Below are 15392 nucleotides of genomic sequence, written 5' to 3' on the forward strand. Positions count from 1 at the left end.
GATGATAATTGAAAAGCTTTCTCGCATATAATATGTACACAGGGGAGAGATATACATATATATACACACAAATTAACAACCTAGATCTTTACATATAAAAAAGATCAGGTCAGCTCCAACACAGTTGCTACAATGCTGACCTGAAGGATTCCCATGCAGAAGCAAGGAAAAACACCGTCCATTGACTGATCCCAAACCTTGCCCAGGGATTGTGGAGTCTATCTCCCCAGAGAGAGTCAAGAACCTTGACCGGAACGCAATCCTTTGTAGTGTAGAGCGGGAAGACCTGCCTGGAGCACCCCTGAACCAAATGATAGCACCAGCGGTCCTTTCAAACATTCCCTCCGCTGGGATTCTGAGATCGGCGTCCCTGCACAAGGCGAAGCTCTCAGAGGGAAAATGGACTCAAAGAAAGAGGTGGGCGAATAATAGCATTTCCTCATGCGTGTTCCTTGATCTTTGTAGCCAAACTGGATGCAGTGCTGGGGAGGCTCTCGAGGCCACACTGCGGCTGCTGCTGGCATAGTGCTGCTACGCAGCGTTTTCCCTTCCCTCTCTGTAGCCCACATTCTCCCTTCTTTTCCCGTCTAGTGAGCGCTGGTTCTCTGCCACCAGGTGTGAGCCTCACAAGCACAGCTCTCTGCAGGAGAACCTCTTTCACTGTTCATTTTTAAGGATCCGTTTGAACCAATGGTGCAGATCCACGTACTGGCTCATTGCCTGGGAGTGGGCAAACGGATCCATCACCAGGTCATGGAAGAGATTGCATGACCTGGCCATTAGGACCTCTGGGGGCAAGCGGATCCCCTCAGGAAGCCTCTGGTTGCCCACAATGAAGTGATTGAGGCGTCTCATTTCCACACACGTGCGCAGGCTCTCGCTGATATCCATCAGCCGCCTCACAAAATGTCTCCTGCGCCACTGTGACACGGGCAAGATGCTCAGGAGGTGCATGACAATGGTCTTGATGGTATAGGTGGAGAAGCCTAAGCCCAGCTGAAGACGAGTGAAGAACTGCAGGCATTTCAGGTGCAAGCTGTCAGGGGGAGCCCGCCTGGCGATGTACCTGAAGAACTTCATCTCGGCCACGGCGTAGCTCTCCGGCCAGATTGTGCTGGAGGTGTGGGCTTGCCTAGGCTGGCTGCTTACAAAGACGTCTGAGTTGCCTTGCCGCACCCCAAACAGCATCTCGATCCGGTAGCTTTCTCTGCCATTGGTCACCTTGAACTGGCAGGAGCGTCTGGGGGGCAGCAGCACTAAATGCCAATGGTGTGACTCACGCAAAGCCGGCCAGATTGCCCTCACCAGCTGGTAGAACCAGCGGGCAGTTTTCTCCACGTCCAGGTAGGAGCCCGTGCACAGGCTATGAAGGAGGCTGGGATCCTGATGCCTCCTCAGCTCCTCCTCAGGGTGGTGCAGGAAGCACAGCATGTTCTCACCCTGCCGCTCGCTCGTGCAGGTGCACTCCTGCTGCACGCGGATGCGGAAGTTCCTCAAGCGCCTCTGCCCTGCAGTGCCCAGCTCTAGGTGGAAGCTGTGCCCTCGGGGAGGTGTCATGGGTATGAGCACCTGGTACACGACATCCTGCTCACGAGGACTCCAACCTTCGAAGGCACTGCCCACCCCAATGGCTCCTTGCAGCACCGGATAGAAACTGTTGGACAAGACCCGTCGAAAATAAATTGCAAAATGCTCCATCAGGCTTCTTGTCCACATGCGTCCTTCCTGCAGGTCCCACACAGGCCACTGTATGCGCTCCATTATGATTCTCCCAAAGTTATCGGCACCATCACGGTATTCTTCCACTTGATTTCCAACATCATTGACGTTTGCTGCGTTGGCAGCCTCATTGCCAACTTCATTTGCAGCATCACGTTCTTCATTCGCAGCAGCATTGTCGACATCCTCTGCGTGGCCATCATCACTGTCATCTTCCTCCGCCTCCATGTCACTGTCTCCCTCATCTTCATTTCCAGCGTCTTCTTCATATGCATCCACATTTTCGACTTCCTCTTCATCTACACCATCGTGTCCTTCTCCTTGCTCCTCTCTCCTCAGGCTGCCTTTCCTCCACATATACCACAGTGCCAAGAGAAGGAGCAGGAGCCCAGCAGGAGCCCAGAGCTGCCAGTGCTGCCAGGCAGAGCAGAGCAGGTCTCCCCAGGCCAAGAGACCCTGCTTCACCAGGACCAGCTGCTCCACCTCCCGCTCCAGACGAATCTTCTCCTCTTCCTGGAGCTTGGCACGCACCTCCATTCGCAGACGTGTCACCTCGTCCAAGCCATCACCCACGGGCTCTGGGTACTGGACTACACTTTGCAAGAGCAAGAGCCACAATACCCAGGTATCCATGGTCTGCAGGAGGATGGCGAGAAGGCCTTGAAAGGGGCTGAGAGGGAGGCAGCTGGCAGCAGGGCCGGGGGAGGCAGCTGGGACGGGAATCCCAGGGATCGGGGAGCAGGAAGGACAGGACCCCAGAGAGCTGGCAAGCAGCCAGGCCCGTTCCGCTGCCCGAGCAGCAGCAGCAGCAGCCCGAGCAGCAGCAGCAGCAGCAGCAGCAGCAGCAGCAGCAGCATCACGGTGCCCTGCCCAAGGCTGTGCCATGAGGGGCTGTTCCTGGCTGCAGGGGGAAAAGCCAGCCCCGGGTGCAGCGTTTCTGCCCCGGCCCTTGTCCCCAGCCCAGCCTCCCCACCACGTGTGCACTCACCGCTTGCCCAAGCAATACAGGGCCAGCGTTACCTGCTGGGGCCTTGCATAGCTGCCCCCATTTGTGACACGGCCCCATGATGTCATGGATGTCACAGTACAGCACAGCCAGCCCAGCCCCACGCTTTGTCCCCACCCCAGCTCACAATGTTGGAGGGGCCCTGGCGCACCGGTTAAGGCAGCCTTTGAGTGAATCTTCTTCAAAGGACCTCTCTTGGCCCTTCTCTTGTCTTTCTGATCAGCTGCCCTCCACTGGCAATCTCATAGATACCCATGTTGGAAGGCACCCTTGAGGATCATGGAGTCTAAGCCTTGACTCCATGCTGAGCTTCAGTTAAATCTCTGATACTATAAAAGCTGCGCTTTGGTTTCAGCCTTGCTGCTTTTCTTAAGGATGAGCATGACGGCATCCTCCTGCTTCCCCCCACAACCACTCGTGTACCAGGCCTCTGGGAGAGCGCTCCTTTTGCTGCTCCCGAAAGGGTTTGCCAGTACAATTGTTCTGCATGAGAAAGATGTCTTTTGGGTGACCACTTCCAGATGGATTGGTCTGTCTTTCTGTGCATAAACAGGCACAGCTACACAGACTGCAGTGATGAACCGCCATCTAAGAGTCACAGGCTGCTATTGTAGGTCTTCCCCCTGATTCCTACCCAAAAATGCTCAACCCCATCAGCACCATCATTAAGCTCTAGGCAGGTGGAAGCCCACCTTACATAGAGGGTGACCCCAGCACCTCTCCTTTCATGCCTGTGCCTTCTACAGGCTTACAGATATATAAACCAGAGGGAGCGTAAAACAGAGGGGTGTTGTGGTGGCCAACAGCTCAACTGAAGGCCTCACAGTTTCATTTCATCCTAATTTTGTAACTGAAGCATAAGTAATTCTATAAGTACTTTAATTAGAAAACTTAACCAGTGTGGACCGTTGGGGAGCAGGCCCGGACCGTTGGGGACCCCAGCAGCTACTGCCTGTTTGGCTGCGTGGCAACTGGTTCAACCAATATGGACTGACCAGGCAGGCATTCAGATCTGCAAAGGAAGAGAGCACTCAATAAAAGTTGGTTGCTGTGCATGAACCGTGGTGTGCGTGTATGGTGCCATTCCTGCCTCTGCAATCAAAGTGACCGAGGGGCTCCATGCAGTAGGCAACTCGGGAAGTCTTGTACCTTCCGAGTACCTCAGGCAGTGGGGGAAGGAAGAGGGTGATGCACCTGGGAATAAGGACAAAAAAGGAGGCTGCGCCCTTGTCCTGGGTCTCAACAAATCGAGACACCCCAAGGGGAAATGTCCCTTGGCCTCTCCCTTTATTCCAATAACATGACAAGTCTCCTCTGTGTCCTCCCTGGACTAACCTCTGGCGTCGTGAAGTTTTTCCCCCACAGGGAGACACCCTACTCCTTCAGCGCCCATTCTCCAGCTCTTCTCTGCTTTCTAACACATCTAGAAGCCCGTGTCCTTGCTGCTGCACGGATCTCTCACGGCTCTCTGCCAGCCGCACGCCAGAGCTCCCAGCTCCGGCTGGCAGGGCCTCAGCGCCCGCCCTGTGCCCTCCCGCCCCGACGGCCAGACCAGGCCCTGCTTGCTGCCCTCATGGTGACACTCCTGGCCCCAGTGCTCTCCAAGGCCTTCTCTGGGGGCACCTTCCTGCGGCCTTTCACTCCCTGAACGAGGCCCAGCAGAGAGCTGAGAGGGGCTGTGGACAAGGGCCTGCAGGGACAGCACCAGGCCCAGTGGCTTCCCACTGACAGCGGGCAGGCTTGGGCTGGAGATGCACAAGAAATTCTTGCCTCTCAGGCTGCTCAGGCCCCGGCCCACGCTGCTCACGCTGCAGCTGTGGCTGCCCCATCCCTGGCAGTGTTCCAGGCCAGGCTGGACGGGGCTTGAAACAACCGGGCCTAGGGGAAGCTGTCCCTGCCCTTGGCAGCAGGGTTGCAACAAGACCGTTTTTAAGGGCCCTTCCAAGGCAGGCCCTTCTGGCATTCTGTCATCACAGGGGCCGGGGGCAGCTGGACTTAATTTCGGATTAGGACCAATTCGGCACTGCAAGTTTGGCTAATTTCAAGGAGACTCTTCACAAGCCCAGATACACAACTTGTCGCTTTTACCTATACTGTAGGTCTAGTTGAGGCCAATAAAGTCTTGCACAACCCAGGTTCTGGAATATTGTAGTTTATTGAATCAAGAGCAACAAAATTTCCAGGTTGCTACGCACAAAGGCACTAACTATAGAACATAATTGTGTGTCCCCAAAAGGCAGAGACACGATCTATGGCTTTACTACGACATAAAAAAAAATTCTTATATGCAATATAGAAGGTAAAAGCGTTATGCATAAATGTATCTACTTATGACAATCTTTCCAGATATAAATGCCCTAAGAGCATTAATATGTATCACAACTTAGAGAGACACTAAATATTGGCTATATTGCCTTCTTTAAACAAAATTACATGTTTGACTCTTTAGAATAATTTCTCATCATGATATAATGGTTACATAATTCATGGAGTTGACAATATTTATATTATTCTATTGGCTTTTATTATATTTTACTATTCTAGATGATAATTGAAAAGCTTTCTCGCATATAATATGTACACAGGGGAGAGATATACATATATATACACACAAATTAACAACCTAGATCTTTACATATAAAAAAGATCAGGTCAGCTCCAACACAGTTGCTACAATGCTGACCTGAAGGATTCCCATGCAGAAGCAAGGAAAAACACCGTCCATTGACTGATCCCAAACCTTGCCCAGGGATTGTGGAGTCTATCTCCCCAGAGAGAGTCAAGAACCTTGACCGGAACGCAATCCTTTGTAGTGTAGAGCGGGAAGACCTGCCTGGAGCACCCCTGAACCAAATGATAGCACCAGCGGTCCTTTCAAACATTCCCTCCGCTGGGATTCTGAGATCGGCGTCCCTGCACAAGGCGAAGCTCTCAGAGGGAAAATGGACTCAAAGAAAGAGGTGGGCGAATAATAGCATTTCCTCATGCGTGTTCCTTGATCTTTGTAGCCAAACTGGATGCAGTGCTGGGGAGGCTCTCGAGGCCACACTGCGGCTGCTGCTGGCATAGTGCTGCTACGCAGCGTTTTCCCTTCCCTCTCTGTAGCCCACATTCTCCCTTCTTTTCCCGTCTAGTGAGCGCTGGTTCTCTGCCACCAGGTGTGAGCCTCACAAGCACAGCTCTCTGCAGGAGAACCTCTTTCACTGTTCATTTTTAAGGATCCGTTTGAACCAATGGTGCAGATCCACGTACTGGCTCATTGCCTGGGAGTGGGCAAACGGATCCATCACCAGGTCATGGAAGAGATTGCATGACCTGGCCATTAGGACCTCTGGGGGCAAGCGGATCCCCTCAGGAAGCCTCTGGTTGCCCACAATGAAGTGATTGAGGCGTCTCATTTCCACACACGTGCGCAGGCTCTCGCTGATATCCATCAGCCGCCTCACAAAATGTCTCCTGCGCCACTGTGACACGGGCAAGATGCTCAGGAGGTGCATGACAATGGTCTTGATGGTATAGGTGGAGAAGCCTAAGCCCAGCTGAAGACGAGTGAAGAACTGCAGGCATTTCAGGTGCAAGCTGTCAGGGGGAGCCCGCCTGGCGATGTACCTGAAGAACTTCATCTCGGCCACGGCGTAGCTCTCCGGCCAGATTGTGCTGGAGGTGTGGGCTTGCCTAGGCTGGCTGCTTACAAAGACGTCTGAGTTGCCTTGCCGCACCCCAAACAGCATCTCGATCCGGTAGCTTTCTCTGCCATTGGTCACCTTGAACTGGCAGGAGCGTCTGGGGGGCAGCAGCACTAAATGCCAATGGTGTGACTCACGCAAAGCCGGCCAGATTGCCCTCACCAGCTGGTAGAACCAGCGGGCAGTTTTCTCCACGTCCAGGTAGGAGCCCGTGCACAGGCTATGAAGGAGGCTGGGATCCTGATGCCTCCTCAGCTCCTCCTCAGGGTGGTGCAGGAAGCACAGCATGTTCTCACCCTGCCGCTCGCTCGTGCAGGTGCACTCCTGCTGCACGCGGATGCGGAAGTTCCTCAAGCGCCTCTGCCCTGCAGTGCCCAGCTCTAGGTGGAAGCTGTGCCCTCGGGGAGGTGTCATGGGTATGAGCACCTGGTACACGACATCCTGCTCACGAGGACTCCAACCTTCGAAGGCACTGCCCACCCCAATGGCTCCTTGCAGCACCGGATAGAAACTGTTGGACAAGACCCGTCGAAAATAAATTGCAAAATGCTCCATCAGGCTTCTTGTCCACATGCGTCCTTCCTGCAGGTCCCACACAGGCCACTGTATGCGCTCCATTATGATTCTCCCAAAGTTATCGGCACCATCACGGTATTCTTCCACTTGATTTCCAACATCATTGACGTTTGCTGCGTTGGCAGCCTCATTGCCAACTTCATTTGCAGCATCACGTTCTTCATTCGCAGCAGCATTGTCGACATCCTCTGCGTGGCCATCATCACTGTCATCTTCCTCCGCCTCCATGTCACTGTCTCCCTCATCTTCATTTCCAGCGTCTTCTTCATATGCATCCACATTTTCGACTTCCTCTTCATCTACACCATCGTGTCCTTCTCCTTGCTCCTCTCTCCTCAGGCTGCCTTTCCTCCACATATACCACAGTGCCAAGAGAAGGAGCAGGAGCCCAGCAGGAGCCCAGAGCTGCCAGTGCTGCCAGGCAGAGCAGAGCAGGTCTCCCCAGGCCAAGAGACCCTGCTTCACCAGGACCAGCTGCTCCACCTCCCGCTCCAGACGAATCTTCTCCTCTTCCTGGAGCTTGGCACGCACCTCCATTCGCAGACGTGTCACCTCGTCCAAGCCATCACCCACGGGCTCTGGGTACTGGACTACACTTTGCAAGAGCAAGAGCCACAATACCCAGGTATCCATGGTCTGCAGGAGGATGGCGAGAAGGCCTTGAAAGGGGCTGAGAGGGAGGCAGCTGGCAGCAGGGCCGGGGGAGGCAGCTGGGACGGGAATCCCAGGGATCGGGGAGCAGGAAGGACAGGACCCCAGAGAGCTGGCAAGCAGCCAGGCCCGTTCCGCTGCCCGAGCAGCAGCAGCAGCAGCAGCATCACAGTGCCCTGCCCAAGGCTGTGCCATGAGGGGCTGTTCCTGGCTGCAGGGGGAAAAGCCAGCCCCGGGTGCAGCGTTTCTGCCCCGGCCCTTGTCCCCAGCCCAGCCTCCCCACCACGTGTGCACTCACCGCTTGCCCAAGCAATACAGGGCCAGCGTTACCTGCTGGGGCCTTGCATAGCTGCCCCCATTTGTGACACGGCCCCATGATGTCATGGATGTCACAGTACAGCACAGCCAGCCCAGCCCCACGCTTTGTCCCCACCCCAGCTCACAATGTTGGAGGGGCCCTGGCGCACCGGTTAAGGCAGCCTTTGAGTGAATCTTCTTCAAAGGACCTCTCTTGGCCCTTCTCTTGTCTTTCTGATCAGCTGCCCTCCACTGGCAATCTCATAGATACCCATGTTGGAAGGCACCCTTGAGGATCATGGAGTCTAAGCCTTGACTCCATGCTGAGCTTCAGTTAAATCTCTGATACTATAAAAGCTGCGCTTTGGTTTCAGCCTTGCTGCTTTTCTTAAGGATGAGCATGACGGCATCCTCCTGCTTCCCCCCACAACCACTCGTGTACCAGGCCTCTGGGAGAGCGCTCCTTTTGCTGCTCCCGAAAGGGTTTGCCAGTACAATTGTTCTGCATGAGAAAGATGTCTTTTGGGTGACCACTTCCAGATGGATTGGTCTGTCTTTCTGTGCATAAACAGGCACAGCTACACAGACTGCAGTGATGAACCGCCATCTAAGAGTCACAGGCTGCTATTGTAGGTCTTCCCCCTGATTCCTACCCAAAAATGCTCAACCCCATCAGCACCATCATTAAGCTCTAGGCAGGTGGAAGCCCACCTTACATAGAGGGTGACCCCAGCACCTCTCCTTTCATGCCTGTGCCTTCTACAGGCTTACAGATATATAAACCAGAGGGAGCGTAAAACAGAGGGGTGTTGTGGTGGCCAACAGCTCAACTGAAGGCCTCACAGTTTCATTTCATCCTAATTTTGTAACTGAAGCATAAGTAATTCTATAAGTACTTTAATTAGAAAACTTAACCAGTGTGGACCGTTGGGGAGCAGGCCCGGACCGTTGGGGACCCCAGCAGCTACTGCCTGTTTGGCTGCGTGGCAACTGGTTCAACCAATATGGACTGACCAGGCAGGCATTCAGATCTGCAAAGGAAGAGAGCACTCAATAAAAGTTGGTTGCTGTGCATGAACCGTGGTGTGCGTGTATGGTGCCATTCCTGCCTCTGCAATCAAAGTGACCGAGGGGCTCCATGCAGTAGGCAACTCGGGAAGTCTTGTACCTTCCGAGTACCTCAGGCAGTGGGGGAAGGAAGAGGGTGATGCACCTGGGAATAAGGACAAAAAAGGAGGCTGCGCCCTTGTCCTGGGTCTCAACAAATCGAGACACCCCAAGGGGAAATGTCCCTTGGCCTCTCCCTTTATTCCAATAACATGACAAGTCTCCTCTGTGTCCTCCCTGGACTAACCTCTGGCGTCGTGAAGTTTTTCCCCCACAGGGAGACACCCTACTCCTTCAGCGCCCATTCTCCAGCTCTTCTCTGCTTTCTAACACATCTAGAAGCCCGTGTCCTTGCTGCTGCACGGATCTCTCACGGCTCTCTGCCAGCCGCACGCCAGAGCTCCCAGCTCCGGCTGGCAGGGCCTCAGCGCCCGCCCTGTGCCCTCCCGCCCCGACGGCCAGACCAGGCCCTGCTTGCTGCCCTCATGGTGACACTCCTGGCCCCAGTGCTCTCCAAGGCCTTCTCTGGGGGCACCTTCCTGCGGCCTTTCACTCCCTGAACGAGGCCCAGCAGAGAGCTGAGAGGGGCTGTGGACAAGGGCCTGCAGGGACAGCACCAGGCCCAGTGGCTTCCCACTGACAGCGGGCAGGCTTGGGCTGGAGATGCACAAGAAATTCTTGCCTCTCAGGCTGCTCAGGCCCCGGCCCACGCTGCTCACGCTGCAGCTGTGGCTGCCCCATCCCTGGCAGTGTTCCAGGCCAGGCTGGACGGGGCTTGAAACAACCGGGCCTAGGGGAAGCTGTCCCTGCCCTTGGCAGCAGGGTTGCAACAAGACCGTTTTTAAGGGCCCTTCCAAGGCAGGCCCTTCTGGCATTCTGTCATCACAGGGGCCGGGGGCAGCTGGACTTAATTTCGGATTAGGACCAATTCGGCACTGCAAGTTTGGCTAATTTCAAGGAGACTCTTCACAAGCCCAGATACACAACTTGTCGCTTTTACCTATACTGTAGGTCTAGTTGAGGCCAATAAAGTCTTGCACAACCCAGGTTCTGGAATATTGTAGTTTATTGAATCAAGAGCAACAAAATTTCCAGGTTGCTACGCACAAAGGCACTAACTATAGAACATAATTGTGTGTCCCCAAAAGGCAGAGACACGATCTATGGCTTTACTACGACATAAAAAAAAAATTCTTATATGCAATATAGAAGGTAAAAGCGTTATGCATAAATGTATCTACTTATGACAATCTTTCCAGATATAAATGCCCTAAGAGCATTAATATGTATCACAACTTAGAGAGACACTAAATATTGGCTATATTGCCTTCTTTAAACAAAATTACATGTTTGACTCTTTAGAATAATTTCTCATCATGATATAATGGTTACATAATTCATGGAGTTGACAATATTTATATTATTCTATTGGCTTTTATTATATTTTACTATTCTAGATGATAATTGAAAAGCTTTCTCGCATATAATATGTACACAGGGGAGAGATATACATATATATACACACAAATTAACAACCTAGATCTTTACATATAAAAAAGATCAGGTCAGCTCCAACACAGTTGCTACAATGCTGACCTGAAGGATTCCCATGCAGAAGCAAGGAAAAACACCGTCCATTGACTGATCCCAAACCTTGCCCAGGGATTGTGGAGTCTATCTCCCCAGAGAGAGTCAAGAACCTTGACCGGAACGCAATCCTTTGTAGTGTAGAGCGGGAAGACCTGCCTGGAGCACCCCTGAACCAAATGATAGCACCAGCGGTCCTTTCAAACATTCCCTCCGCTGGGATTCTGAGATCGGCGTCCCTGCACAAGGCGAAGCTCTCAGAGGGAAAATGGACTCAAAGAAAGAGGTGGGCGAATAATAGCATTTCCTCATGCGTGTTCCTTGATCTTTGTAGCCAAACTGGATGCAGTGCTGGGGAGGCTCTCGAGGCCACACTGCGGCTGCTGCTGGCATAGTGCTGCTACGCAGCGTTTTCCCTTCCCTCTCTGTAGCCCACATTCTCCCTTCTTTTCCCGTCTAGTGAGCGCTGGTTCTCTGCCACCAGGTGTGAGCCTCACAAGCACAGCTCTCTGCAGGAGAACCTCTTTCACTGTTCATTTTTAAGGATCCGTTTGAACCAATGGTGCAGATCCACGTACTGGCTCATTGCCTGGGAGTGGGCAAACGGATCCATCACCAGGTCATGGAAGAGATTGCATGACCTGGCCATTAGGACCTCTGGGGGCAAGCGGATCCCCTCAGGAAGCCTCTGGTTGCCCACAATGAAGTGATTGAGGCGTCTCATTTCCACACACGTGCGCAGGCTCTCGCTGATATCCATCAGCCGCCTCACAAAATGTCTCCTGCGCCACTGTGACACGGGCAAGATGCTCAGGAGGTGCATGACAATGGTCTTGATGGTATAGGTGGAGAAGCCTAAGCCCAGCTGAAGACGAGTGAAGAACTGCAGGCATTTCAGGTGCAAGCTGTCAGGGGGAGCCCGCCTGGCGATGTACCTGAAGAACTTCATCTCGGCCACGGCGTAGCTCTCCGGCCAGATTGTGCTGGAGGTGTGGGCTTGCCTAGGCTGGCTGCTTACAAAGACGTCTGAGTTGCCTTGCCGCACCCCAAACAGCATCTCGATCCGGTAGCTTTCTCTGCCATTGGTCACCTTGAACTGGCAGGAGCGTCTGGGGGGCAGCAGCACTAAATGCCAATGGTGTGACTCACGCAAAGCCGGCCAGATTGCCCTCACCAGCTGGTAGAACCAGCGGGCAGTTTTCTCCACGTCCAGGTAGGAGCCCGTGCACAGGCTATGAAGGAGGCTGGGATCCTGATGCCTCCTCAGCTCCTCCTCAGGGTGGTGCAGGAAGCACAGCATGTTCTCACCCTGCCGCTCGCTCGTGCAGGTGCACTCCTGCTGCACGCGGATGCGGAAGTTCCTCAAGCGCCTCTGCCCTGCAGTGCCCAGCTCTAGGTGGAAGCTGTGCCCTCGGGGAGGTGTCATGGGTATGAGCACCTGGTACACGACATCCTGCTCACGAGGACTCCAACCTTCGAAGGCACTGCCCACCCCAATGGCTCCTTGCAGCACCGGATAGAAACTGTTGGACAAGACCCGTCGAAAATAAATTGCAAAATGCTCCATCAGGCTTCTTGTCCACATGCGTCCTTCCTGCAGGTCCCACACAGGCCACTGTATGCGCTCCATTATGATTCTCCCAAAGTTATCGGCACCATCACGGTATTCTTCCACTTGATTTCCAACATCATTGACGTTTGCTGCGTTGGCAGCCTCATTGCCAACTTCATTTGCAGCATCACGTTCTTCATTCGCAGCAGCATTGTCGACATCCTCTGCGTGGCCATCATCACTGTCATCTTCCTCCGCCTCCATGTCACTGTCTCCCTCATCTTCATTTCCAGCGTCTTCTTCATATGCATCCACATTTTCGACTTCCTCTTCATCTACACCATCGTGTCCTTCTCCTTGCTCCTCTCTCCTCAGGCTGCCTTTCCTCCACATATACCACAGTGCCAAGAGAAGGAGCAGGAGCCCAGCAGGAGCCCAGAGCTGCCAGTGCTGCCAGGCAGAGCAGAGCAGGTCTCCCCAGGCCAAGAGACCCTGCTTCACCAGGACCAGCTGCTCCACCTCCCGCTCCAGACGAATCTTCTCCTCTTCCTGGAGCTTGGCACGCACCTCCATTCGCAGACGTGTCACCTCGTCCAAGCCATCACCCACGGGCTCTGGGTACTGGACTACACTTTGCAAGAGCAAGAGCCACAATACCCAGGTATCCATGGTCTGCAGGAGGATGGCGAGAAGGCCTTGAAAGGGGCTGAGAGGGAGGCAGCTGGCAGCAGGGCCGGGGGAGGCAGCTGGGACGGGAATCCCAGGGATCGGGGAGCAGGAAGGACAGGACCCCAGAGAGCTGGCAAGCAGCCAGGCCCGTTCCGCTGCCCGAGCAGCAGCAGCAGCAGCCCGAGCAGCAGCAGCAGCAGCAGCATCACAGTGCCCTGCCCAAGGCTGTGCCATGAGGGGCTGTTCCTGGCTGCAGGGGGAAAAGCCAGCCCCGGGTGCAGCGTTTCTGCCCCGGCCCTTGTCCCCAGCCCAGCCTCCCCACCACGTGTGCACTCACCGCTTGCCCAAGCAATACAGGGCCAGCGTTACCTGCTGGGGCCTTGCATAGCTGCCCCCATTTGTGACACGGCCCCATGATGTCATGGATGTCACAGTACAGCACAGCCAGCCCAGCCCCACGCTTTGTCCCCACCCCAGCTCACAATGTTGGAGGGGCCCTGGCGCACCGGTTAAGGCAGCCTTTGAGTGAATCTTCTTCAAAGGACCTCTCTTGGCCCTTCTCTTGTCTTTCTGATCAGCTGCCCTCCACTGGCAATCTCATAGATACCCATGTTGGAAGGCACCCTTGAGGATCATGGAGTCTAAGCCTTGACTCCATGCTGAGCTTCAGTTAAATCTCTGATACTATAAAAGCTGCGCTTTGGTTTCAGCCTTGCTGCTTTTCTTAAGGATGAGCATGACGGCATCCTCCTGCTTCCCCCCACAACCACTCGTGTACCAGGCCTCTGGGAGAGCGCTCCTTTTGCTGCTCCCGAAAGGGTTTGCCAGTACAATTGTTCTGCATGAGAAAGATGTCTTTTGGGTGACCACTTCCAGATGGATTGGTCTGTCTTTCTGTGCATAAACAGGCACAGCTACACAGACTGCAGTGATGAACCGCCATCTAAGAGTCACAGGCTGCTATTGTAGGTCTTCCCCCTGATTCCTACCCAAAAATGCTCAACCCCATCAGCACCATCATTAAGCTCTAGGCAGGTGGAAGCCCACCTTACATAGAGGGTGACCCCAGCACCTCTCCTTTCATGCCTGTGCCTTCTACAGGCTTACAGATATATAAACCAGAGGGAGCGTAAAACAGAGGGGTGTTGTGGTGGCCAACAGCTCAACTGAAGGCCTCACAGTTTCATTTCATCCTAATTTTGTAACTGAAGCATAAGTAATTCTATAAGTACTTTAATTAGAAAACTTAACCAGTGTGGACCGTTGGGGAGCAGGCCCGGACCGTTGGGGACCCCAGCAGCTACTGCCTGTTTGGCTGCGTGGCAACTGGTTCAACCAATATGGACTGACCAGGCAGGCATTCAGATCTGCAAAGGAAGAGAGCACTCAATAAAAGTTGGTTGCTGTGCATGAACCGTGGTGTGCGTGTATGGTGCCATTCCTGCCTCTGCAATCAAAGTGACCGAGGGGCTCCATGCAGTAGGCAACTCGGGAAGTCTTGTACCTTCCGAGTACCTCAGGCAGTGGGGGAAGGAAGAGGGTGATGCACCTGGGAATAAGGACAAAAAAGGAGGCTGCGCCCTTGTCCTGGGTCTCAACAAATCGAGACACCCCAAGGGGAAATGTCCCTTGGCCTCTCCCTTTATTCCAATAACATGACAAGTCTCCTCTGTGTCCTCCCTGGACTAACCTCTGGCGTCGTGAAGTTTTTCCCCCACAGGGAGACACCCTACTCCTTCAGCGCCCATTCTCCAGCTCTTCTCTGCTTTCTAACACATCTAGAAGCCCGTGTCCTTGCTGCTGCACGGATCTCTCACGGCTCTCTGCCAGCCGCACGCCAGAGCTCCCAGCTCCGGCTGGCAGGGCCTCAGCGCCCGCCCTGTGCCCTCCCGCCCCGACGGCCAGACCAGGCCCTGCTTGCTGCCCTCATGGTGACACTCCTGGCCCCAGTGCTCTCCAAGGCCTTCTCTGGGGGCACCTTCCTGCGGCCTTTCACTCCCTGAACGAGGCCCAGCAGAGAGCTGAGAGGGGCTGTGGACAAGGGCCTGCAGGGACAGCACCAGGCCCAGTGGCTTCCCACTGACAGCGGGCAGGCTTGGGCTGGAGATGCACAAGAAATTCTTGCCTCTCAGGCTGCTCAGGCCCCGGCCCACGCTGCTCACGCTGCAGCTGTGGCTGCCCCATCCCTGGCAGTGTTCCAGGCCAGGCTGGACGGGGCTTGAAACAACCGGGCCTAGGGGAAGCTGTCCCTGCCCTTGGCAGCAGGGTTGCAACAAGACCGTTTTTAAGGGCCCTTCCAAGGCAGGCCCTTCTGGCATTCTGTCATCACAGGGGCCGGGGGCAGCTGGACTTAATTTCGGATTAGGACCAATTCGGCACTGCAAGTTTGGCTAATTTCAAGGAGACTCTTCACAAGCCCAGATACACAACTTGTCGCTTTTACCTATACTGTAGGTCTAGTTGAGGCCAATAAAGTCTTGCACAACCCAGGTTCTGGAATATTGTAGTTTATTGAATCAAGAGCAACAAAATTTCCAGGTTG

General features: G+C 54.1%; 3 protein-coding genes across 3 annotated transcripts; all 3 read right to left on the reverse strand.

The window, feature by feature from the left end:
- Positions 1-657: 657 nt before the first annotated feature.
- LOC136568387 (inositol 1,4,5-trisphosphate receptor-interacting protein-like 1) lies at positions 658-2271 on the reverse strand. The gene has a single exon (XM_066568374.1). It carries the CDS (start codon positions 2254-2256, stop codon positions 658-660), a length of 1599 nt encoding a protein of 532 aa, XP_066424471.1. The 5' UTR covers positions 2257-2271.
- Positions 2272-5925: 3654 nt separating this feature from the next.
- LOC136568388 (inositol 1,4,5-trisphosphate receptor-interacting protein-like 1) lies at positions 5926-7539 on the reverse strand. The gene has a single exon (XM_066568375.1). The coding sequence runs from the start codon at positions 7522-7524 to the stop codon at positions 5926-5928; it is 1599 nt and encodes a 532-aa protein (XP_066424472.1). The 5' UTR covers positions 7525-7539.
- Positions 7540-11155: 3616 nt separating this feature from the next.
- On the reverse strand, positions 11156-12769 carry LOC136568389 (inositol 1,4,5-trisphosphate receptor-interacting protein-like 1). The gene has a single exon (XM_066568377.1). It carries the CDS (start codon positions 12752-12754, stop codon positions 11156-11158), a length of 1599 nt encoding a protein of 532 aa, XP_066424474.1. The 5' UTR covers positions 12755-12769.
- Between the last annotated feature and the right edge of the window lie 2623 nt (positions 12770-15392).

Source organism: Molothrus aeneus, chromosome 32 (assembly GCF_037042795.1).
Source record: "Molothrus aeneus isolate 106 chromosome 32, BPBGC_Maene_1.0, whole genome shotgun sequence".
NCBI lineage: Eukaryota > Metazoa > Chordata > Aves > Passeriformes > Icteridae > Molothrus > Molothrus aeneus.

What these genes read in the sequence shown, in the direction of transcription:
- LOC136568389 (XM_066568377.1), bottom strand. Translation starts at nt 12,754, where the DNA reads ATGGAGGTGCGTGCCAAGCTCCAGGAAGAGGAGAAGATTCGTCTGGAG.
- LOC136568387 (XM_066568374.1), bottom strand. Translation starts at nt 2,256, where the DNA reads ATGGAGGTGCGTGCCAAGCTCCAGGAAGAGGAGAAGATTCGTCTGGAG.
- LOC136568388 (XM_066568375.1), bottom strand. Translation starts at nt 7,524, where the DNA reads ATGGAGGTGCGTGCCAAGCTCCAGGAAGAGGAGAAGATTCGTCTGGAG.